The following is a 21,003-nucleotide window of genomic DNA, read 5'->3' as shown; positions in this document are numbered from 1 at the left end:
CCAAATTATGGAAAGAACCTAAATGTCCATGAACTGATGAATGGATAAAGACATTGTGGTTTATATACACAATGGAGTACTACATGGCAATGAGAAAGAACGAAATATGGCCCTTTGTAGCAACGTGGATGGAACTGGAGAGTGTGATGCTAAGTGAAATAAGCCATACAGAGAAAGACAGATACCATATGGTTTCACTCTTATGTGGATCCTGAGAAACTTAACAGAAACCCATGGAGGAGGGGAAGGAAAAAAAAAAGAAAAAAAGAGGTTAGAGTAGGAGAGAGCCAAAGCATAAGAGACTCTTAAAAACTGAGAACAAACTGAGGGTTGATGGGGGGTGGGAGGGAGGGGAGGGTGGGTGATGGGTATTGAGGAGGGCACCTTTTGGGATGAGCACTGGGTGTTGTATGGAAACTAATTTGACAATAAATTTCATATATTGAAAAACAAACAAAAAAAGAAACAAACAAAAAATTTGCTATGTGCTTGCATACTGATGTCTCACCCCAAACCAGAACATACACATCACAAAACAGTACAGTTACTAGTTACTCACCAGTGCATCCCCTCCACTGCACCAGTGCCTGGCACACAGTAGACACTCAGTAAGTACTGAGTAAGGAGTGAATGGGGAGACATTCTATGGTAATTGCATGGCAACCGTGGTTGCCCCTGAAATGGGTGAGTTCCCTGAAGACAGGGTTGTTTGTCACTCCTTGTGTGTTCCACCTTCTGCAGACATGGAGGAAGCATCTAATGCATGGCAGGCGGTGTGACAGGAGCAGAATAGGAGAAGCCCTATTCTAACAGGGCACCTCTCTGAGGAGCTGACATTCTAGCAAAGGGGTGAGACAGAAAAGAATGAAAAAAACGAAGTGAACAATTGCAGATGTTTATAAGTGCTCAATAAGGAAAACAGGTGCAGAGTGCAGAAGAGCATGTCAGCAGCTGGGAAGAAGGACGGAGGGCAGAACTTGAGTGAGTCAGAAAAGACCTCTCTGCAGAGATGAAATTGAGGCTAATGCTAGAGTCTTGCTCCCTACAGGACTGCAGATGCCAGAGTCTTCCACAGGCCCATTTGCAAGCTGTGCTCAAGTAACATTTAAAAACTGACTGACTGAATGAGTGAATGAATGGATGGAGAATGGATGAACAGATGAATGTGTCCACTGAGCAAAGGCCAGTTCTCTGAACAAGCAGAGGGAAGAGAAATGGAGTCAGCAGCTCACTCCTGCACACATACATTGCCTAGGAAAGGACTCATTGTCCTCCTTGCCCATCCATAAGGTGGGGCTTGGAGATTTAACTAACAGGCTCTCCCCCACCCTCTGGCAGGACATGTGAGGTCCCACCATTAGTGCACCCATCTTCCACATCTCAAGGAACTGAAACACAAAGAGTTGAGAGCAGAGTACTGAGGAATGGAGGACAGAGAGAGCTGGGGGGGGGTGGTAACTGGGGTGGGGGCACAGCTCACCTAAGGCAAATGCAGCGAGAAAGGCGGTGATGACACTGCTGGCACACAGCAACTCCACCTTCACAAAGTCCAACTCCTCCCTAGACATAGCACCCAGCAGCAGGGCGGCCACAGCAGCCAGGAACCCCACAACAGTGGCCTGCACCTGTCAGGGCAGAAATCAGAAACATGAGGAAAGGTGTCTCTGACCACCATTGTTCCTCCCTGCTTTTCCCTCCGCCTCCTCTCTGACCTTGAGGTCACCCAACCTCCTTTCCTCACCCTAAAATTTGCCAACAGCCCCTCCAACCTGGAAAAAACAAACACATTGCTTCAATCCAACTCCCTTGAAAACTATTGTTTTCTTGTTCTGCAACTTGTTTGATGCCATTTTCCATCACAAAATCTTCACCTACTACTCAGCCCTTGGCCAAGGGCCACCAGTCTCTTGCTCATGGCTCCTCTCACTGGTCTGGGCAAAAGTGCTCTGTAACCCCAGCTGCTCAGACAAGCAACTTCCCCTGCAATGTGGAAATCCACAATCCACAGCTATGCCTTGGAAGTCTCTGTGCACACTCTCTCTCTCTCCCAGACTTTCCTTCCTTGGCAATTGCCCTTCACGCTGGTGGCCCTCTTTCTCTCCATTCTCCCCCATCCCAGCTGCAATTCCCATCTCATCTCAGTGGCGTCACACCTCTGCTGCTCATGCAGGCCAGTACCATGAGGTGCCCAGATCTCAGTATCAATACTGGCATGTTAGCAGTACAGTTGACCCTTGACCAACACTGGCACTAGGGGCGCCAACACTGTGTAAAGTTGAAAACCTGTGTATAACTTGTCACTCCCTCAAAACTTCACTACTAACAGCCTACTGCTGATCAGAAGCATTACCCATAACACAAACCTGATTCACACATATTTTGTATGCTATGTTATATACTATATTCTCATAATAAAGTAAGCTAGAGAAAAGAAAATTAAGAACATCATAAGGAATCATACATTTACAGTACTGTATTTATGAAAACAAATCTGCCTATAAGTGGACCCATGCAGTTCAAACCCATATTGTTCAAGGATCAACTGTAATTCAAATGTCTCAATGGAAACATGCTGTATTATTAAAGAAGCCTAAAAAAACAAAGAACTCTACCATATATATGGATGAAAATGTTCCCCAAGTTAACCCACGTGATTCCAGTGAAAGTCCCAACAAGACTTTTCATGGCACTTGACAATTTATCTTAAGTTCCACAAAGATGAGTAGATGTGCAAGAACAGCCAAGACACCTTGAGAAAAAAGATCAAGAGGGAGTTTGGCACATTCATTATCAATATTTAATTAAGGCTACTGTAATTAAAACAGGGTGGTACTGGCACAAAAACAGACAAATAGATCAGCAGGACAGACTGGAGTCCAGGAATACCATCAAGAATAGATGAAAATTTATATATGGAAATTTAATATGATAAAGGTGGCATTTCTAATTAGTATGGAATGGGTGGGTACTGAATAAACGGGGTAAGGAAAAGTGGATACCTAAGAGAAAAAAAAGGATTCCTACATTATACCATTCATACACACACCCCACTAAACATAAAACCTAGTGTATGAAAAGAAAAAATATAGGATAATGTTTCAGATTTTGGATTAGAGAAATACTCCTTCTGAAGATGTGTAAAATCTCTGAAGAAAAATGAAATAAGCTGTATATAAATCCAAGTATGACTTCTATGTGATACCACAAACTTCAAAGACAGAAACTGAGCATTTATAAGTAATAAAGGGTTAGTGATCAAAATCATGAAGTCCATTTTACAAAGCAATGCCAACTTTTGTTTTTTTAATGTTTATTTATTTTTGAAGGGGAGAGAGACAGAACATGAGCAGGAGAAGAGCAGAGAGAGAGGGAGACACAGAATCTGAAGCAGGCTCCAGGCTCTGAGCTGTCAGCACAGAGCCTGATGTGGGGCTTGAACTCATGAACTGCAAGATCATGACCTGAGCCAAAGTCAGATGTTTAACAGACTCAGCCACCCAGGCACCCCAAGCAACGCCAACTTTTTTTTTTTAACGTTTATTTATTTTTGAGAGAGAGACAGAGCATGAACGGGGGGAGGGTCAGAGAGAGGGAGACACAGAATCTGAAACAGGCTCCAGGCTCTGAGCTGTCAGCACAGAGCCCGACGTGGGGCTCGAACTCGCGGACCGCGAGATCATGACCTGAGCCAAAGTTGGCCGCTTAACCGACTGAGCCACCCAGGCACCCAGACGCCAACTTTTTAAAAAAGATAACCCAACAGAAAAATGTACAAGGAGTATAAATTGACAAGATACAGAAAAGGAAATACAAATGGCTAAAAAGCAAACAAAAATGTGACCAGCTTCCCAAGTAATAGGAAAAAAAATTTAATCCCAATTTGAAAGTAGGTATCTTATTTCTTTGTAATTGATGTTGGTGTTCCTCTATGAAAAGGTCAGTGCCCTCTCAGTTTTGGCGGGGGTGGGTGGGGAACTCAGCAGGTGCTAAGCCCTTGTCTGTGCTTATCCAATGAATGAATCAATCAATGAGTGCATGGGTACACTATATTTATCCCCCAGACTAGGTAAAATTAAAATTTAAAAGGTTTAGGGGCACCTGGGTGGCTTAGTCGGTTAAGCATCTGACTCTTGCTTTCAGCTCAGTTCATGATCTCAAGGTTCATGGGTTCGAGTCCTGCAGTGGGCTCTGTGCCATCTATGCAGAGCCTGCTTGGGATTCTTTCTCTCCCTCCCTCTCTGCCCCTCCCCTGCTCTCTCTCTCTCCCTCAGAAATGAACATTAGATAAATTTTTAAAAATCTAAAAGGTTGATAATATAAAATACACATCGACAAATATGTGGGAAAATGGTTCTCTTACATATAGATGGTGGTAAAATTGGTACAGGAATTCTGGGAGGAAACTTGGCTACAATTTACCCATATACCTTATGATCTAGCATTTTCTCAGTACAACATTTGCACGTGTGAACAAAGAACCACGTAATAATGAGAATAATGACCGGAGCTGACATTTCCTGAGTGCTATCTGCTATTCTAAGTGATTTTCATTCATTAAGTCATTCTTAAAAGTACAAGTTACAGAATTATATGTACAGCATTATACTTTTTGTGCTTAAAAAAAAAAACACAGAAAGACAGGGACACCTAGCTGGCTCAACTGGAAGAGCATATGACTCTTGACTTTGGGTCGTGAGTTTAAGCCCCAGGTTGGGTGTAGACATTACTTAAATAAAACAATATTAAAAAAAAACACAGGAAGTCCTAGCATATATTGTCTATGGCCACATACACCTATATGGCAAATACAAAGTAGTTTAGAAGAATACTTTCAATGTTGGTGAGGTTATGGAGAAGCTAATTAAAACATTAACACTGGTGCTATTACTTAATACTAAGCACTGAAATGTTTTATAATCCTTTTTGGAAAAATCTAGATCTTTAAATTGTTCATACCTTGTGAACTTGTGGGAAGTTATCTTCAGAAATTCGTGCAAAAAGAGAACAATGTCATTGTGTAATTTATTGGACAGAAGCCTACAAACAATTTTATGTGCACCCATGTGATGAAGGTTGAATGAGGTGGGATAGGGCTGAATTTGGACAGTTTGCAATGGCCCTGTTGGACCAGCTCTTAGTGGCTGCACTTCAGTCTTACTAGTTGAGTTCCTGGGCCCTACCAATTGTTAAAAATCACTCTTGGGTATATTTTAAATATTACTGTCGGGTGTATTTGTGATAGAATATGAAGTTACTAAAAGTTCAATTATGAAATTTATTGGACCATGTGTGACTCAATGTTAAGCTCCTTAACAAACAGAAGAGACAAACTTACATCCATGCTATGAACCAGAATGTGCCAAGCCAGTGTCTGGCCCAGGTCAGGACTTAATGAATGTTGGTTGAGAATCGATCATGTGGAAATGTGCATGCATATGGACAAGGATTTGGAAACTTGTAGCTCAGGCACTTATTACCTGCCCCTTGCCAGCCTCTCTATTAAGGGCATCACGAGCATCTCATTTAATCTCCAAAGCTCTTCAGCCATAGGCCATGGTCCTGGCACAGGTGACTTGGCTCAAGTGGAGAAGGCAGACATCTACACACAGAATTGCAACCAGGTCAGCTGCAGCTGCATGTGCAAGGCCCCAAAGAGTCCCTGGTGTTGGGCTGGAACTGAGACCTGATTGGAACTTCATTGCCGGAAGAACAAGAAGATACAGGACAGGGGCGCCTGGGTGGCGCAGTCGGTTAAGCGTCCGACTTCAGCCAGGTCACGATCTCGCGGTCCGAGAGTTCGAGCCCCGCGTCAGGCTCTGGGCTGATGGCTCAAAGCCTGGGGCCTGTTTCCGATTCTGTGTCTCCTTCTCTCTCTGCCCCTCCCCCGTTCATGCTCTGTCTCTCTCTGTCCCAAAAATAAATAAACGTTGAAAAAGAAGAGACAGGACATTCCAAGGAAAGGCAACCACACACACAAAGGCAGCAGGTGTGGGGTACATGAGGCTGTGGAAGGGAAAGGACCAGACCAGGAGTACCTTTGGGCCAGGCCTACACTTTGACAAGTAGAACCAACAAAGGAGCTTCAGGAGGAGGCAGTTTGATCAGCTCTAGGATTTAGAAAAGGTCACTCAGGTGTCCAAGCAGAGGGGAGCCAGAGGGGAAGGAACCTGGGGCAATGAAGAGGTTTGTTCAGTGATGCAGCAGACCAAGAGGCCAAGGCAAGGAAGAAAAGAAGCAGGGCTGGATTCAAATACAGCTCAGAGGCAGACTCCTCCGTGAGTGGTCATAAGGTTGAGGAGCAGAGATGCTGAGAGAGACTCGGTCTCAGGCTTGATTTAATGGGAAGACTCCTCACTAGGCACAGCTACCATGATTGGGAGTTTACCACATGTGGCCAGGTGCCATGGCCTTACATGATTGAAACCTCACAAGAGACCATCTTACAGATAAGGTGAGGTGATTTGCCCAAGGGTCTACCCCCAAAATGAACTTTCAACCATCAAACTCTTAAGGATTGGGGACTTCACAAGAGGTAAGTGTGAGGAGATAAGGTGATGATGCCAGATCTGGCTAAGGTGTTTCAGGGATGCTTCGGGGAGGGGCAAATGGAGATGCCCTGTAGACAGCCAGAAACAGTGGCTCTAGAACCCAGGTGAGAGGTAAAGTGGATATCCACCTACTCTGATGGACAGGGAGATACAGCTAAGCAAGTCTTGTGTGGTCTGCCCAAGGCCAACCTGTTGATAAATGACAGCCTTAACACCAGCCTGTCTGATCTTAGAGTCCAGGTGCTTTGTGCAGCCTCAGCTGCCCCCAGCCAAAGAAGCCCAGAAGGTTCTGGATAAAACTACTTCCTCTCTTGTCCTGAGCCAATCTCTTCCCAGTCTCGCCCTGCCCTAGGCTTCCTGATTTTGTAATACTCTGAGACTCCTCGGATGAAAACTTAGCCCAATTAGGGTCTATTAGAAGGAGGTTCAAGTTTGAACAAGCATGAAACATTTAAGGGACAAAGGTGTGGGGGTTGGAGGATATCCTGCAAAAGCTGAGAAGGCACAGGGTGAGAGGCAGGAGTGGGGCCAAGGAGGAACTTCCAGACAGGAAGAATCTCCAGAAACTATAAGCAGGATCATATGCACGAGGCAGTCAGAGGGTACACCAATTAGGATGTCAGTGACTTTGGCAAGCATAGCTTAAGTCAAGACAGTGGGAAGAGAAGGCAGTTAGCCCTGTCCATGCTATGAGAAACAGGAGTAAGTAAGTATAGGTGAATCTTTCAATAAGTCTGTCTTGGAAAGAAGGAGGTAGAGAAGCTGGAGGGAACTTGGGTTCCAAGAAGAGGCATCTACACTCCGGTGCCAGTGCCTGTAGTTGGGCTGATCCTCCAGCTGCCACATGAGTGTGGTCTGGTGGTTACAGAATGGATGAGGGGCCCATTCCCAAAGCTCAGTCTGGAGTACAGGGACAAGGGCTCACTTAGTCTTTGCTCTTCCTACCTGGAGCAGGCCTGACTGCAGATTCAAAGCAGGAAGGAGATTCATCAAATGGACAAAGGGGAGAGTCACCTGAATGAGGGCGAGGTTACTGCTGATAACTCTGTGCTGCTCTTGGGTGTCATCAATTTGTCCAGTGTTGGCCTAGGATGAAAAGAAAAAGGCAAAGGGTAAGTCTGGCTGGTCAAAAAGCCACATGAAGCCTTCCTGGAAAAGGCAATCTCTCAGGAAAGAAATCAGCAAATACCATTTCATTAACACCAGAACAAATTATTCTGCCCAACTTTCAAAACTGATGTGGGATGGGAAGGTAAGACACAAATCCCTTTGAGAATAAGATGGTGTCATGAACCATCTCTCCCATACTCGAGTATTCAAGCACACACAGAGGTAAGCGTCACCAACAATTTCAGAGCCACCTCTCAAACTCATCCATGGGCAGCAGGGGGAGGACCCCTGCTGAGAAGCTGGTTTGCATCCTCAGCTATGTCTTCAGCTATGTTCTCCTCAGCACCTGCAATCCCTTTTCCCACTAACAGCAAGTCACATCTCAGCTGACCACTAACCTCCTCAATCTCACTTCTGCAAATCATCCCATTTAAGAAATGTTTAAGTCCTTCTTAGGATAAAAAAACATGATCAGAAATACAATTTTCTCCTTTAAAAAATGGTAGTCGGCTTCTAATTTCATAGCATTTTACTGCAAAATTCAAGATGTAGATAAGAAAAGGTTTCAAGCAAATATACTTTTCTAGCTCCTTTGAAATTAGTTCATTATGTTCCTGAACTCCAAAGAAAAAATAAAATTACTTTTCATTTTCAAATAAGGGGAGGCTTTTCTTTTCAGCATGATGGAAACCTCAGGTGTAGCACACGCCATGGAGCCAGGTGACTTTTACTTCACACAGGTAGATTAATATGCATCTTGGGAGTACCCACCGGGACAAGGGACTAAGGTGAAACAGAACACAGCTACACAGCTTGCCACACACCAAACATGCAAGGCCAACAGGCTCATTTCCCTTCTCTGCTCCATGCTATGCTGGGTGCTTGCTGGACTCAACCAGTGCATTTACTGTGTCCTATCAATCCACCAACTCTAACCCTGTACTCATCAGATAAGGGGGAGCTACCAGCCCATGACCCCTGAGTATTAATTAGAAGGGCATTCCTTCCTCAATGGCTGAACCGGAAAGGGAGTGATGCCAAGAGGTGCAGCAGGAGGACTGGAGGGCTGGGGAGCTTGCAGAACTCATACAAACAAGGAAGGAGGAGGACCTGAGGGAAAGAAGCTGTGAGAAGGGGTGGGATGCTAAGGAAATAGGATTTCAGAGCATGTGGAATGGATGGCCCATTTTCCAGTGGGGAACAGACCAAGGCAGCAAAAGGTAGGGAAGGAAGCAGAGCACAACCAGACTAGCAGGATAACCCACAGGGAGGGGGCACTTGGGAGCAGGTCTCCATCAAGGTAGATGGTTACTGCTTTACCCTGGAATGGTGGTCCCAGAAATGTCCGGGTAAGAGCTGGAGAGACAAAGCCAGTCCAAGCACAGGCTCGGTGGCTTTTTGCTAAGAATGTAAAGAGAAAATCAGTGGGAATTTGGGACATCTATTATGGAGACTGACCTAGATTCATCTCAGTGGGAGACGTTTAGGGAGGCCGTTCCCAAATGTTCATTTGGATCACACAGACTTGAACATTTTAAAATGTCTTTTAATGTCTTACAAGTATAAATTGCTATGTGAAATCCTATGGGGTCCTATATCAGTTCTAGATTTTCTATATCTTTTCTTATTGGCTACATCATAACAGGTTGCTTTAACGGATTCAGACCATGAAGATGACATATCCTCCGGGCACCTCTCTGGGTCTGGATTGTACCTGGAAGGCTGGCCCATATAGATGCATATACAAGCTCCCTTGCCCTGTTGCTTCTGGTTGGTTTTGGTCAGTGGGGAGTCACGGAAAGTCACTGGAGGGACAGCAAGAGTGAGGGTGGGGTATAAGCATCTCTGTGCCCTTCCCACTGCCCCAGTGGCTGCGCTCCTCCACACAGACCTGCAGCACCAGCCAGATGGCCCTTTCCTACAGCTCTCCCAGGTTCTGAGAATCATCCCTACCTCTACCCATCCTCTTGCCCCTTTCAGCTTAGACTGATCATCACTTCCTCTTATTGCCAGTCCTAGGGTGATTCACTGCCCTTTTACAGTTTCCCATAATCCTGCCCACAATGTGGTCAACTCTTCATTAAACCCTGCTCAGCTCCCATCTGTATGTGCCACCTCTCTCCTGCCAGGATCCTGAATTATCCACTGAGTTTTATCTTCATAAGGACACTTAGCTTATTCACAATAAAAAAAAAAAAACCCAATCTGTCATTATTTTGTATATTTTTTCCCAATAACAAATATACCAATTATTTTCCAATAACAAAAAAAAGACTTACTGGAGTAAGATGGAGGACTGAATGTTTTACGATCCTTCCTAACCAAACTGAAGGATAGGGAAAGACAATCTTTTTATTTTGAATTAATTTTAGACTTCAAAGGAGTTCCAAAGTTAATATACTTTCCTATATACCCTTCACTCAGCTTCTCCTGATGTTAACACCTTATATAACCACAGGACAATTATCAACTGAGACATTAAGGCTAGTACAACTCTATTAACTAAATGACAGAACATATCCAGATGCCTCCAGTTTCTTCACTAGTGTCCTATTTCTGTCCCAGGCTGCCCATGTAGCTAGTCATCATGTTTCCTTGGTTTCTTTCAATATGTGGCAGTTCCTCACCTTTCATTGTCTTTCATGACCTTGACACTCTTGAAGAGTACTTGATTAGATATTTTGTACAATGTCTCTCAAATGGGTTTGTCTGGTGTTTCCTCATGATTACACTGAGATTACTGGGTTTTGAGGAAAATCAGGCTATAGAGGTATAGTGCTTTTCTCTTCACATGGTATCTGGAGAGCTGTCATACCAACATGGCTGATGAGATGTGGCCTTAACCTTGGTCCTTGGTTCAGGTGGTGTCTGCCAGGATTCTCCACTATAAACTTACTGTGTTTCCCTTCCAATACTCTGTTATTTACTAGTGAGTCATTAGGCCCATTCCATATTCAAGGCAAGGGAATCCAGCTTCACCTCCTAGAGAACAACGTATCAAAGATTTGAGGACATCTACAAACTACTATAGTGATTCACAAGTATTTGGGGAGATAGTTTGGGGCCAAGCAAAGACCCTATTTCTCCTTCAAGTGCCACCTACTAATTCATTAGTGGATTTTGCCTGTGATCAGTATGGTATTCTAATGGTGATTTTATATTCCTTCATTCTTCACACATAAAATTTTCTCTGAGATACAGAGGTCCCTTCTCCCCCTCTTAAATCATTTATTTACATGGTATAATTGGACTCATGGGTATTTATTTTATTCTTGAGGTCATAATACTATTATATTTATTTTGTCACTAACACTGCTCCCACTGTGGCCATTTGGGAGCTCATTAAGGTTGTCTTTCTGACATGCACCCACATGCTGTTTAGTACTTCCTTACTTTCTGGCACTATCTGATACTCCAGGTACATCTTGTATTTTCTCTGCCCCAGTTCTAAGATGAGCCATTTTCCCAAGAATGTTGGCTTCTTTTATTGAAGAATGGTATCAGAAATCAAGACCTAGATGGCAGATGTGCTAGGTGCCACTGGGATGGTACTGCTTCTAGGTTCTGTTAGTGGGAGAGCTAGGAAATGTATGTATGGATCCTAACCCATGTATGTACACATACCCATGTCTATTGTTGTACCTATCTGCATACATATTAAAACAAATGTGAGTCCATATTCATATTTCTGAGTCAAACCCAGGATCATAGGGTTAATTCTAGCATTGAGGAAATGATTTTTAAAATGGACACAAGTTGTGGAAAATAAAAAGAGGTATCTATAGTTTAACACAGCTTAAGAGGGCATCCCTAAATAATGTAAAGCAGGAGTTAGGTTGGAGGAAGGACCCATAACCAAAAGGTCTACTGCACAAAGCAGAGGTAGCCCTGGGGATTATGGGAGCAGAAGGAAGCCTGGGACAACTGAAAGGGCTTTGGCCCAGAGAGCAGAGCAGGAACATTCAGAACAGTTGGCCTCTTCCCTTGTCTGTCAACAATGAGACACCTGGCCATTGGGCTCTAAGCAGAAGTAGTGTGTGTGTGTGTGTATGTGTGTGTGTGTGTGTGTGTGTGTGTGTTGGGGTTAAAAAGGCAAAGCAGTGCCCAAAGTGGCCATGATAAGATGGACAAAGAGTCTCTAGACCCATAAGCCCAGTTACTGGCACATACTTCCAGGTAACCTATTTTGACTCACCCCCCCCACCCCAATCACTACAATATCCTCCTCTAAAGGACAGCATTCAGAGATTCACAGAGTAAGAGGAAAGCTAAAATAAAATGATGCTCAACCAACCAAAAAATCACTGTTCATGAAAGGAAGGTCACAATCATGAAAGAGATTCATCAGACTCAACAAATGGAAGCACAAAAATCTAAGGAAACAGTCAAAACAGGAAAATGAATAAGACTCTAGGGCAAGCAAATTAACAGATGTGGGAGAATGGTGCTTCTGTAAGTGAAAAGACAATTTTAAATTCTAGAAAGTACAAACATGATCTCTGAATTTAAAAGAGAGGATTAAAAAAAAAAAGACAGAAACAAACAAAAGGTCTTCATTAGATGACCTCAATAACACAATGGTCAGAGAGATGGAAAGTGATTTAGTGAAATAAAACATCAAGCAGAAGTATTCCCCCAGACCAGACACAAATACAAGAAATGTGAAAAGAAAGTTAAGGAACTCAGAAGGTAGATTCAGAAGTTGCATTGTGCACCCAATAGTAGTAGTAGGGGGTAGGGGGTGGGGTGACAGAAAGAATGAATACAAAAACATTATAAGTAATAGAAGCAACAAGGTTTGCATAGAACTGAAGACAGGCATAACCCTTTAGATAGAAAAATCTAAGATATATGTAAGGTAATGAGAAAAGGCCCTTGCCGGAGACATGATGAACATAGCTGATAAAGAGAAATACACCAAAAAGTCCAGATAGAAAGGTGAACAAATAATCTAAAAGAAATTAGATTCTAAAACTAATGGGGCTTCCAGGGGGGCATGGCTGGCTCAGTCAGTAGAGCATGTAACTCTCGATATCAGAGTTGTGCGTTTGAGCCCCCCAATGGGTATAGACATTACTTAAAAATAAAATCTTATTTTTAAAAGTTATGAGGCTTCCATTAGCCACACTGACCAAAAGAAGACCCTGAAAATATGCCTCAGTACTGATGGAAAATAATTGTGAACCATGCATTCTCTACCCTTCCAGGTTGGCATCCAATTGTGAAGATAAAATATTGTCATACTGCAAATGTCCAAAAAGTTCACTTCCAACAAATCCTATATGATTACTAGAAGACACACTAAAGTAAAACAAAAAAACAAATTTAAGAGAAAAGTGAGGGAGAATGATATCAGCAAGATGGAAGGCTAGGAAGCTCCAGGCCTCATTCCCCCCATGCAAATACCAAGTAAAACAAGAGACTGACCAAAACAGCTTTGTGAGAGCTCTAGAAACCAGTCAAGGATTTGCAAAATCCAGTGACCACTCACCAAGAAAAACCCACACTTAGAACAGTAGAAAATCCAACAGTGTCTTTGCTTATCCTTGCACCACTTCCTCCTTGGTACAGAGTAGTGCAGTGCATGGTGCCTTCCTCAGGATAGAAGGAAAACAGTGGACCAGTTTGCAACATCCTGGCCTTCCTGGAGGATACCTGAGGGTGTAGTTTCCATTTTGCCGGACTTGGAGATCAAAGGAAAAGGTGGCATAGTTTGGATATCAGTTTCCAGGCTGCTGAAACCCTGTATCCGGGGTGCTGGATACAGTACAGCTGCAGGGAATTGCAGGCCCATGCAAGCCTGGGGCAAAGACTATAGACGGAAAAGTACAATAAAGCATGTAAGTCCCCAAGGAGAAGCAATGTTGAGTTTTTTAGGGTAATTAAAAGGTTTTTAAAGAAAATTTTCAATGTTTATTTACTTTTGAGAGGGAGAGAGAGAACAAGCTGGACAGGGACAGAAAGAGAGGGAGACACAGAATGCAAAGCCAGCTCCAGGCTCTGACCTGTCAGCACAGAGCCTGACACAGGGCTCAAACTCACTAACCGTGAGATCATGACCTGAGCCAGAGTTGGATGCTCACCCGACTGAGCCACCCAAGCGTCCAAGGTAATTAAAACATTTAATAAGCAGCCATGTGTGGTGAATTGGAATGGAAAAAAAAGTACATATACAGGCCCAGGGAAGACACATGCCCACAAAAAGCCTGAAAAGACTTTAAGCCTTCACACCAGACTGACTAGTGAAGGTCTTCCCTTTCATGAGCAAGTCTGCAAAGACTGGGAGAGGTAGCTATTTTCTCAAATGCCAATTTTTCGACAAAAGATGAGAAGGCAGGGAGTGCCTGGGTAGCTCAGTTGGATAGGCATCTGACTTCAGCTCAGGTCACGATCTCATGGTAGATGAGCTTGGGCCCTCTTTGGGTGAGCACAAACCCCACTTTGGGTGAGCCCCACTTTTCTCACTCTCTTATTTAATAAAGACTTTAAAATAACTGTCTTACATATGTTCAAAGAACTAAAGGAGGACATGGATAGAGATCTAGGGAAATGATGATAACAAAATGAGAATATCTACAAAGAGAAACTTTTACAAAGGAACCAAGAAAAATATGCAGCTGGAAAATATAATCACTGAATTGAAAAATTCACTAGAGGGGTTCAATAGCAGACTCAAACAGGAAGAAGAATGAATCAGTGAATTTGAAGATAATGTCATTTGAAATGATCAAGTCTCAGAAACAACAAAAAAAAATGAAGGAAAATGAACAGAGAGCCTACAGGACTTATAGGGCACCATCAATCAGATCCACCCATCCATCCATCCATCCATCCACCCACCCATCCATCCATCTCATGTGTTTCCCAGAAAGGGAAGAGAGACAAAAAGGGGCAGAGAGCTTATTTGAATAAATAATGGCCAAATTTCCCCAAATTTGAGGAAATCCATGCATATCCAAATGCAAAAAGGTCAACAAACCCAAGGAGGACAAACTCAAAGAGGCCCACACCAAGAAACATTATAACCAAACCACTGAAAATCAGAGTCAAAGAGATAATCTTGAAAGATACAAGAGAAAAGACTCCTTACAAATACAGGATCTTCAGTAAGATATCAGATTTCTCAGGGGAAACCATGCAGGTCAGAAGGTAGTGGGATAATACATTTAAATATATTTTTTGCTGGAAGAAAAAATAAAATTCACCAACAGTTCTATATACAGCAGAACTGTACTGCAAAAAAAAAAAAAACCCACAAAAAACAAAACAAACAAAAAAAACAACAACAAAGAGAGAGAGAGAGAGAGAGAGAGAGAGAAAGAGAAAGAGAGAGAGAGAAACGAGAGCATTCCTAAATGAATAAAAGCTGAGGGAGAGTTCAATACCACTAGACCTGCCCTAGAAGAAGTCCTTCAAGTTAAAATGACAGGACTTTAGACATGCTAAAATGAGCCCTTCAAGTTAAAATGAAAGGACACTCAAGACAGGAACTCAAAGCTGTATGGAAATATAAAGTTATCCAGTACCGGTAAATATTTGGATAAATATAAAAACCTGTATTATTTTAATTGTGCTTTGTAACTCCATTTTTTATTCTTTTATATAATTTAAAAAGCAAAAGCATAAAAATAATGAAACTATGCTAATGGATACTCTAATAAAAATAGATATTTTGTGACATCAGTAACATAAAATCAAGGAGTAGAAGAGGGCAGAGGTATAAAGGAGTAGACTTTTTTATGTGATTGAACTTAACTATTATCAGTTAAAAAAACTGAGAACAAACTGAGGGTTGATGGGGGGTGGGAGGGAGGGGCGGGTAGGTGATGGGTATTGAGGAGGGCACCTTTTGGGATGAGCACTGGGTGTTGTATGGAAACCAATTTGTCAATAAATTTCATATATAAAAAAATAAAAATAAAAAAACAAACAAAAAAAAAGAGGCAGAATGAATCATAAGTAAAAAAAAAATACATTGTTGTAATTTTAGGATGCTATATGTCATCACTATAGTAATCACAAAGAAAATAACTATAGAATACAAACAAACAAAAAAACAAAACGACAAGAGAATCAAAATATATTGCTATAAAAAATCACCTAATCATACAGAAAGACATTAAGGAAAGAAATAAGGGACAAAAATAAAGCTGTAAGACATACAGAAAACCAATTTTAAAAATGGCAATAATAAGTCCTTACCTATCTGTAATTACTTCATTATAAATAGGTTAAACTCCCCAATCAGAAGACATAGACTGGCAGAATTAAGAAAAAAAATGGGTCCAAATACATGCTTTCTACAAAACACTCCCTTCAGATTTGGGAGATGCCTAGGTTGAAAATGAAAGGATGGAAATATCTCATGCAAAGAGCAACCCAGAGAGCAGGAGTTGCTATATTATTAGCAGACAAAATAGACTTTCCATTTAAAACTGTTGTAAGAAACAAACAAGGATATTATTTGATGGCAAAGGGGTCAAATCATCAAGAAGATATAACAATTATAAATGCACCAAATATCAGAGCTCTTAAACAAATGCAAACACTGACAGACATGAAAGGAGAAATGGAAAGCTCTACTATGATAGTTGAAGACTTTCAATAATGGACAGAACAACCAGGCAGAAGACAAATAAGGAAATAGAGTATATGACTAAGAATATGGAATGACTGGACCAAACAGGCATAGATAGAACACTCCACCCAAAAATAGAATGCAAATTTTTCTTAAGTAGCCTTGAAACATTCTCCTAGATGAACCATATGTTACCCCACAAAACAGGTTTCAATAAATTTTTAAACACTGAAATCATATAAAATATCTTTTCCAATCACATTAGAATGAAACTAGAAATCAATAGCATGACAACTGGAAAATCAGCAAATACATGAAGATCAAAAAAAATTACTCTTCACAACCAATGGATCAAATAAGAAATCACAACAGAAATAGGAAATATATTCAGATAATTAAAATGGAAACACAACATACCAAAACGTAAGAGATACAGTTAACACAGTACTAAGCTGGATATTTCTAGCTGTAAACAGTCTTACATTAAAAAAAATAATAATCTCAGTCAACCACCAAAAATGACAACTTAATAAATGTGAAAGAGAAGGGGCGCCTGGGTGGCTCAGGTGGCTAAGCAGCCGACTTCAGCTCACATCATGATCTCATGGTTTGTGAGTTCGAGCCTCACATTGGGCTTTGTGCTGACAGCTTGGAGCCTGGAGTCTGCTTCAGATTCTGTGTCTCCCTCTCTCTCTGTTCCTCCCCTGATCTCACTCTATCTCTTTCAAAAATAAATAAAGATTAAAAAAATTTTTTTAATGTGAAAGAGAAGAACAAACTAACCACAAAGCTAGTAGGAGTGAGGAAATAATAATGACTAGATCACAGATACAGAATGGAAAAACAAACGAGAAGATTAATGAAACCATGAGTTGGTTCTTTGAAAAGATCAATAAAATTCACAAAACTGTAACTGCATTGATTAGAAAAAAGAGAGGACTCAAAATCAGAAATGAAAGAGGTACATTACTACTGCTTCCATCAAAATCAAATGGTATTTTTTTAATTCCAAAACCAGAAAAACACCTCACTAAAAAGGAGAAGTATAGACCATATCCCTCATGAACATGGATGCAAAAATTCTCAACAAGATACTAGCCAACTGAGTCCAAAAATACATTAAAACAATTATTCACCACAACCAAGTGGGATTTATACCGGGGATGCAGGGCTGGTTCAATATCTGCAACTCAATCAATGTGATACATCAAATTAATAAAAGAAAGGAAAAGAACCACATGATCTTCTCGATAGATACAGAGAAAGCATTTGGCAAAATAAATCATTCTTTCTTGATGAAAACCCTCAAGAAAGAAGGGACAGAGGGATCATACCTCAAGATCATAAAAGCCATATACAAAAAAAACCCACTGCTAATATCATCCTAGATGAAGAAAAACCGAGCCTGTTCCCCCTAGAGTCAGGAACACCTCAGGGATGTCCACTCCTGCCACTGTTATTCAACATAGTGTTAGATGTATTAGCCTCAGCAATCAGACAACACAAAGGAATAACAGACACCAAATCTGCAAGGAGGATGCAAACTTTCAGTCTTCACAGATGACATGATACTCTATATGGAAGACACAAAAGATTCCACCAAAAAACTGCTAGAACTGATCCATGAATTCAGCAAAGTTGCAGGATATAAAATCAAACCACAGAAATCAGTTGCATTCCTATATGCCAATAATGAAACAACAGAAAGAGGAATCAAGGAATTGATTCCATTTACACTTGTACCAAAAACTATAAAATACCAAGGTATAAACCTAACCAAAGAAGTGAAAAACCTATACACTGTAAACTTTAGAAAGGTTATGAAAGAAATTGAAGAAAATACAAAAAAAAAAAAAAGAAAAATATTCCACGCTCATAGTTTGGAAGAACAAATATTGTTAAAATGTCAATACCAGGGCACGTGGGTGGCTCAGTCGGTTGAATGTCTGACTTCGGCTCAGGTCATGATCTCACAGTCTGTGGGCTCGAGCCCCGCGTCGGGCTCTGTGCTGACAGCTCAGAGCCTGGAGCCTGCTTCCAATCCTGTGTCTCCCTCTCTCTCTGTCCCTCCCCCACTTTCACTTTGTCTCACTCTGTCTCTCAAAAATAAATAAATGTAAAAAAAAATGTCAATACCACACAAAGCAATCTACATATTCAATCCAATGCCTATCAAAATAACACCAGCATTCTTCACAGAGCTAGAACAAAAATTCCTAAAGTTTGTATGAAGCCAGAAATGACCCCAAATAGCCAAAGCAATCTTGCAAAAGAAAACCAAAGCTGGAAGCATCAAAATCCCCGGCCTCAAGTGTATTACAAAGCTGTGCTTATCAAGAAAGTATGGTACTGGCACAAGAACAGACACTCAGATCAATGGAACAGAACAGAGAACCCAGAAATGGGCCCACAAACATATGGCCAACTAATCTTTGACAAAGCAGGAAAGAATATCCAATGGAATAAAGACAGTCTCTTCAGCAAGTACTGCTCAGAAAGATGGACAGTGACATGCAGAAGAATGAACCTGGACCACTTTCTTACACCGTACACAAAAATAAACTCAAAATGGATGAAAGACCTCAATGTAAGACAGGAAGCCATCAAAATCCTTGAGGAGAAAGCAGGCAAAAATCTCTTTCATCTTGCCCGCAGCAACTTCTTACTCAACACGTCTCCAGAGGCAAGGGAAACAAAAGCAAAAATGAACTACTGGGACCTCACCAAAATAAAAAGCTTCTGCACAGCGAAGGAAACAATCAGCAAAACTAAAAGGCAACTGACAGAATGGGAGAAGATATTTGCAAATGACATATCAGATAAAGGGTTAGTATCCAAAATCTACAAAGAACTTATCAAACTCAACACCCAAAAAACAAATAATCCAGTGAAGAAATGGGCAAAAGACGTGAATAGACACTTCTCCAAGGAAGACCTCCAGATGGCCAACCGACACATGAAAAAATGCTCCACATCACTCATCATCAGGGAAATCCAAACCAAAACCACAATGAGATACCACCTGACACCTGTCAGAATAGCTAACATTAACAACTCAGGCAACAACAGGTGTTGGCAAGGATGCGGAGAAAGAGGATCTCTTTTGCATTGTTGGTGGCAATGCAAGCTGGTGCAGCCACTCTGGAAAACAGTATGGAGGTTCCTCAAAAAACTAAAAATAGAACTATCCTATGACCCAGCAATTGCACTACTAGGCATTTATCCAAGGGATATAGGTGTGCTGTTTCGAAGGGACACATGCACCCCCATGTTTATAGCAGCACTATTACCAAAAACTAAAGTATGGAAAGAGCCCAAAATGTCCACCAATGGATGAATGGATAAAGAAGATGTGGTATATATATATACAATGGAGTATTACTCAGAAACCAGAAAGAATGAAATCTTGTCATTTGCAACTACGTGGATGGAAATGGAGGGTATTATGCTAAGTGAAATTAGAGAAAGACAAAAATCATATGACTTCACTCATATGAGGACTTCAAGTGACAAAACAGATGAACATAAGGGAAGGGAAACAAAAATAATAAAAAACAGGGAGGGGGACAAAACAGAAAAGACTCATAAATATGGAGAACAAACTGAGGGTTGATTGAGGGGTTGTGGGAGGGGGGATGGGCTAAATGGGTAAGGGGCATTAAGGAATCTACTCCTGAAATCATTGCTTCACTATATGCTAACTAATTTGGATGTAAATTTTAAAAAATAAAAAATAAAGTTAAAAAAATTTTACCATATATTTCCAATCAGGACCTGTTCTCAAAGAACTCTGCTCAATATTATGCCATTCTCTCTTAATTAGTATAATAGTACTCTTGATTAACGGTTGTTTAATAAACAATTTACGTCTGTCAAAGGAAATTAGATTTTTGGTTAAATAATTTATATGATTTCCTTAAAAAAACAATGTGACTATACTTAATGTGAATATACTTAATAATATACTGAACTAGACACTCAGAAATGGTTAATTTGTAAGTCTTCTTTTATGTGCATTTATCACAATTAAAAATTATTTAAAAAGGACCATGTTGGGGCACCTGAGTGCCTCAGTCACTTAAATATTCAACTTCAGCTCAGGTCATAATCTCACAGCTCCTGAGTTCGAGCCCCATATGGGGCTCTGTGCTGACTTGGAGCCTGCTTTGGATTCTGTGTCTCCCTCCCTTCTTGCCCCTCCCCCACTCAGGCTCTGTCTCTCTTTCCTTCAAGAATAAATAAACATTAAAAAATGTAAACATAGAGTCGCTGCAGCAGCCACCGCCATATTCAACAGACAGCAGTGCTGCAGTCTGGCCCCCAGCAGAGCGAGCGTCCCTCAGTCTGTCTCAGTCCACAGACCCTGTCCTGACCTGGGGACTCTGGCCTGCCATCCAGCCTGAGCAGAGAACCTGAAAGAGCCTAGAGCTTGATGGATCCGCGAAGTCAGAAGTCAACTTTGGGGCTCGTGCTTCCACTCCGTCGCACCTTCCTCCTGTATTCGTGGGCTCAAGGCACCAATGTCGCCCCTCCAAATCTCGGACCAGCTCTTAGTGCCCCCTCCTGGTTGGCTCTCCCGCGGCTGGGGGAGGGGTGGGCTCACCATGGCTGAAGCGCCCCGCCCTGGGTTCTGGAGATCCACCAGGACTAGGAGCCGATGGCCCTGCCACGCTTGTGTACCTGGCCACCGCCTAGGCCGGCATTAGGCAAGCCCAGCTCTACCACTTCAGCCCTGCCTGCCCTCAGCGGCTGCTGTCAACACAAGCT

General features: G+C 41.8%; 1 protein-coding gene across 2 annotated transcripts in view; it reads right to left on the bottom strand.

Moving 5' to 3' along the window:
• LOC124524537 (solute carrier family 41 member 3-like) overlaps positions 1-21,003 on the bottom strand; it is a 101,089-nt gene that overhangs the window by 33,883 nt on the left and 46,203 nt on the right. For both annotated transcript variants that reach the window (XM_047096848.1, XM_047096849.1), the window contains exons 4-5: positions 7,563-7,634; positions 1,481-1,625 (exon numbers count right to left, since the gene is read on the bottom strand). In XM_047096848.1, coding sequence (XP_046952804.1) covers positions 1,481-1,625; positions 7,563-7,634 — 217 coding nt within the window. The remainder of the gene's footprint in view (positions 1-1,480; positions 1,626-7,562; positions 7,635-21,003) is intronic.

Source organism: Lynx rufus, unplaced genomic scaffold (assembly GCF_022079265.1).
Source record: "Lynx rufus isolate CCGP_SWC_20201006 ecotype Redwood Valley unplaced genomic scaffold, mLynRuf1.p SCAF_4, whole genome shotgun sequence".
Lineage (NCBI taxonomy): Eukaryota > Metazoa > Chordata > Mammalia > Carnivora > Felidae > Lynx > Lynx rufus.
This window is presented reverse-complemented; position numbering and strand designations above follow the sequence as displayed.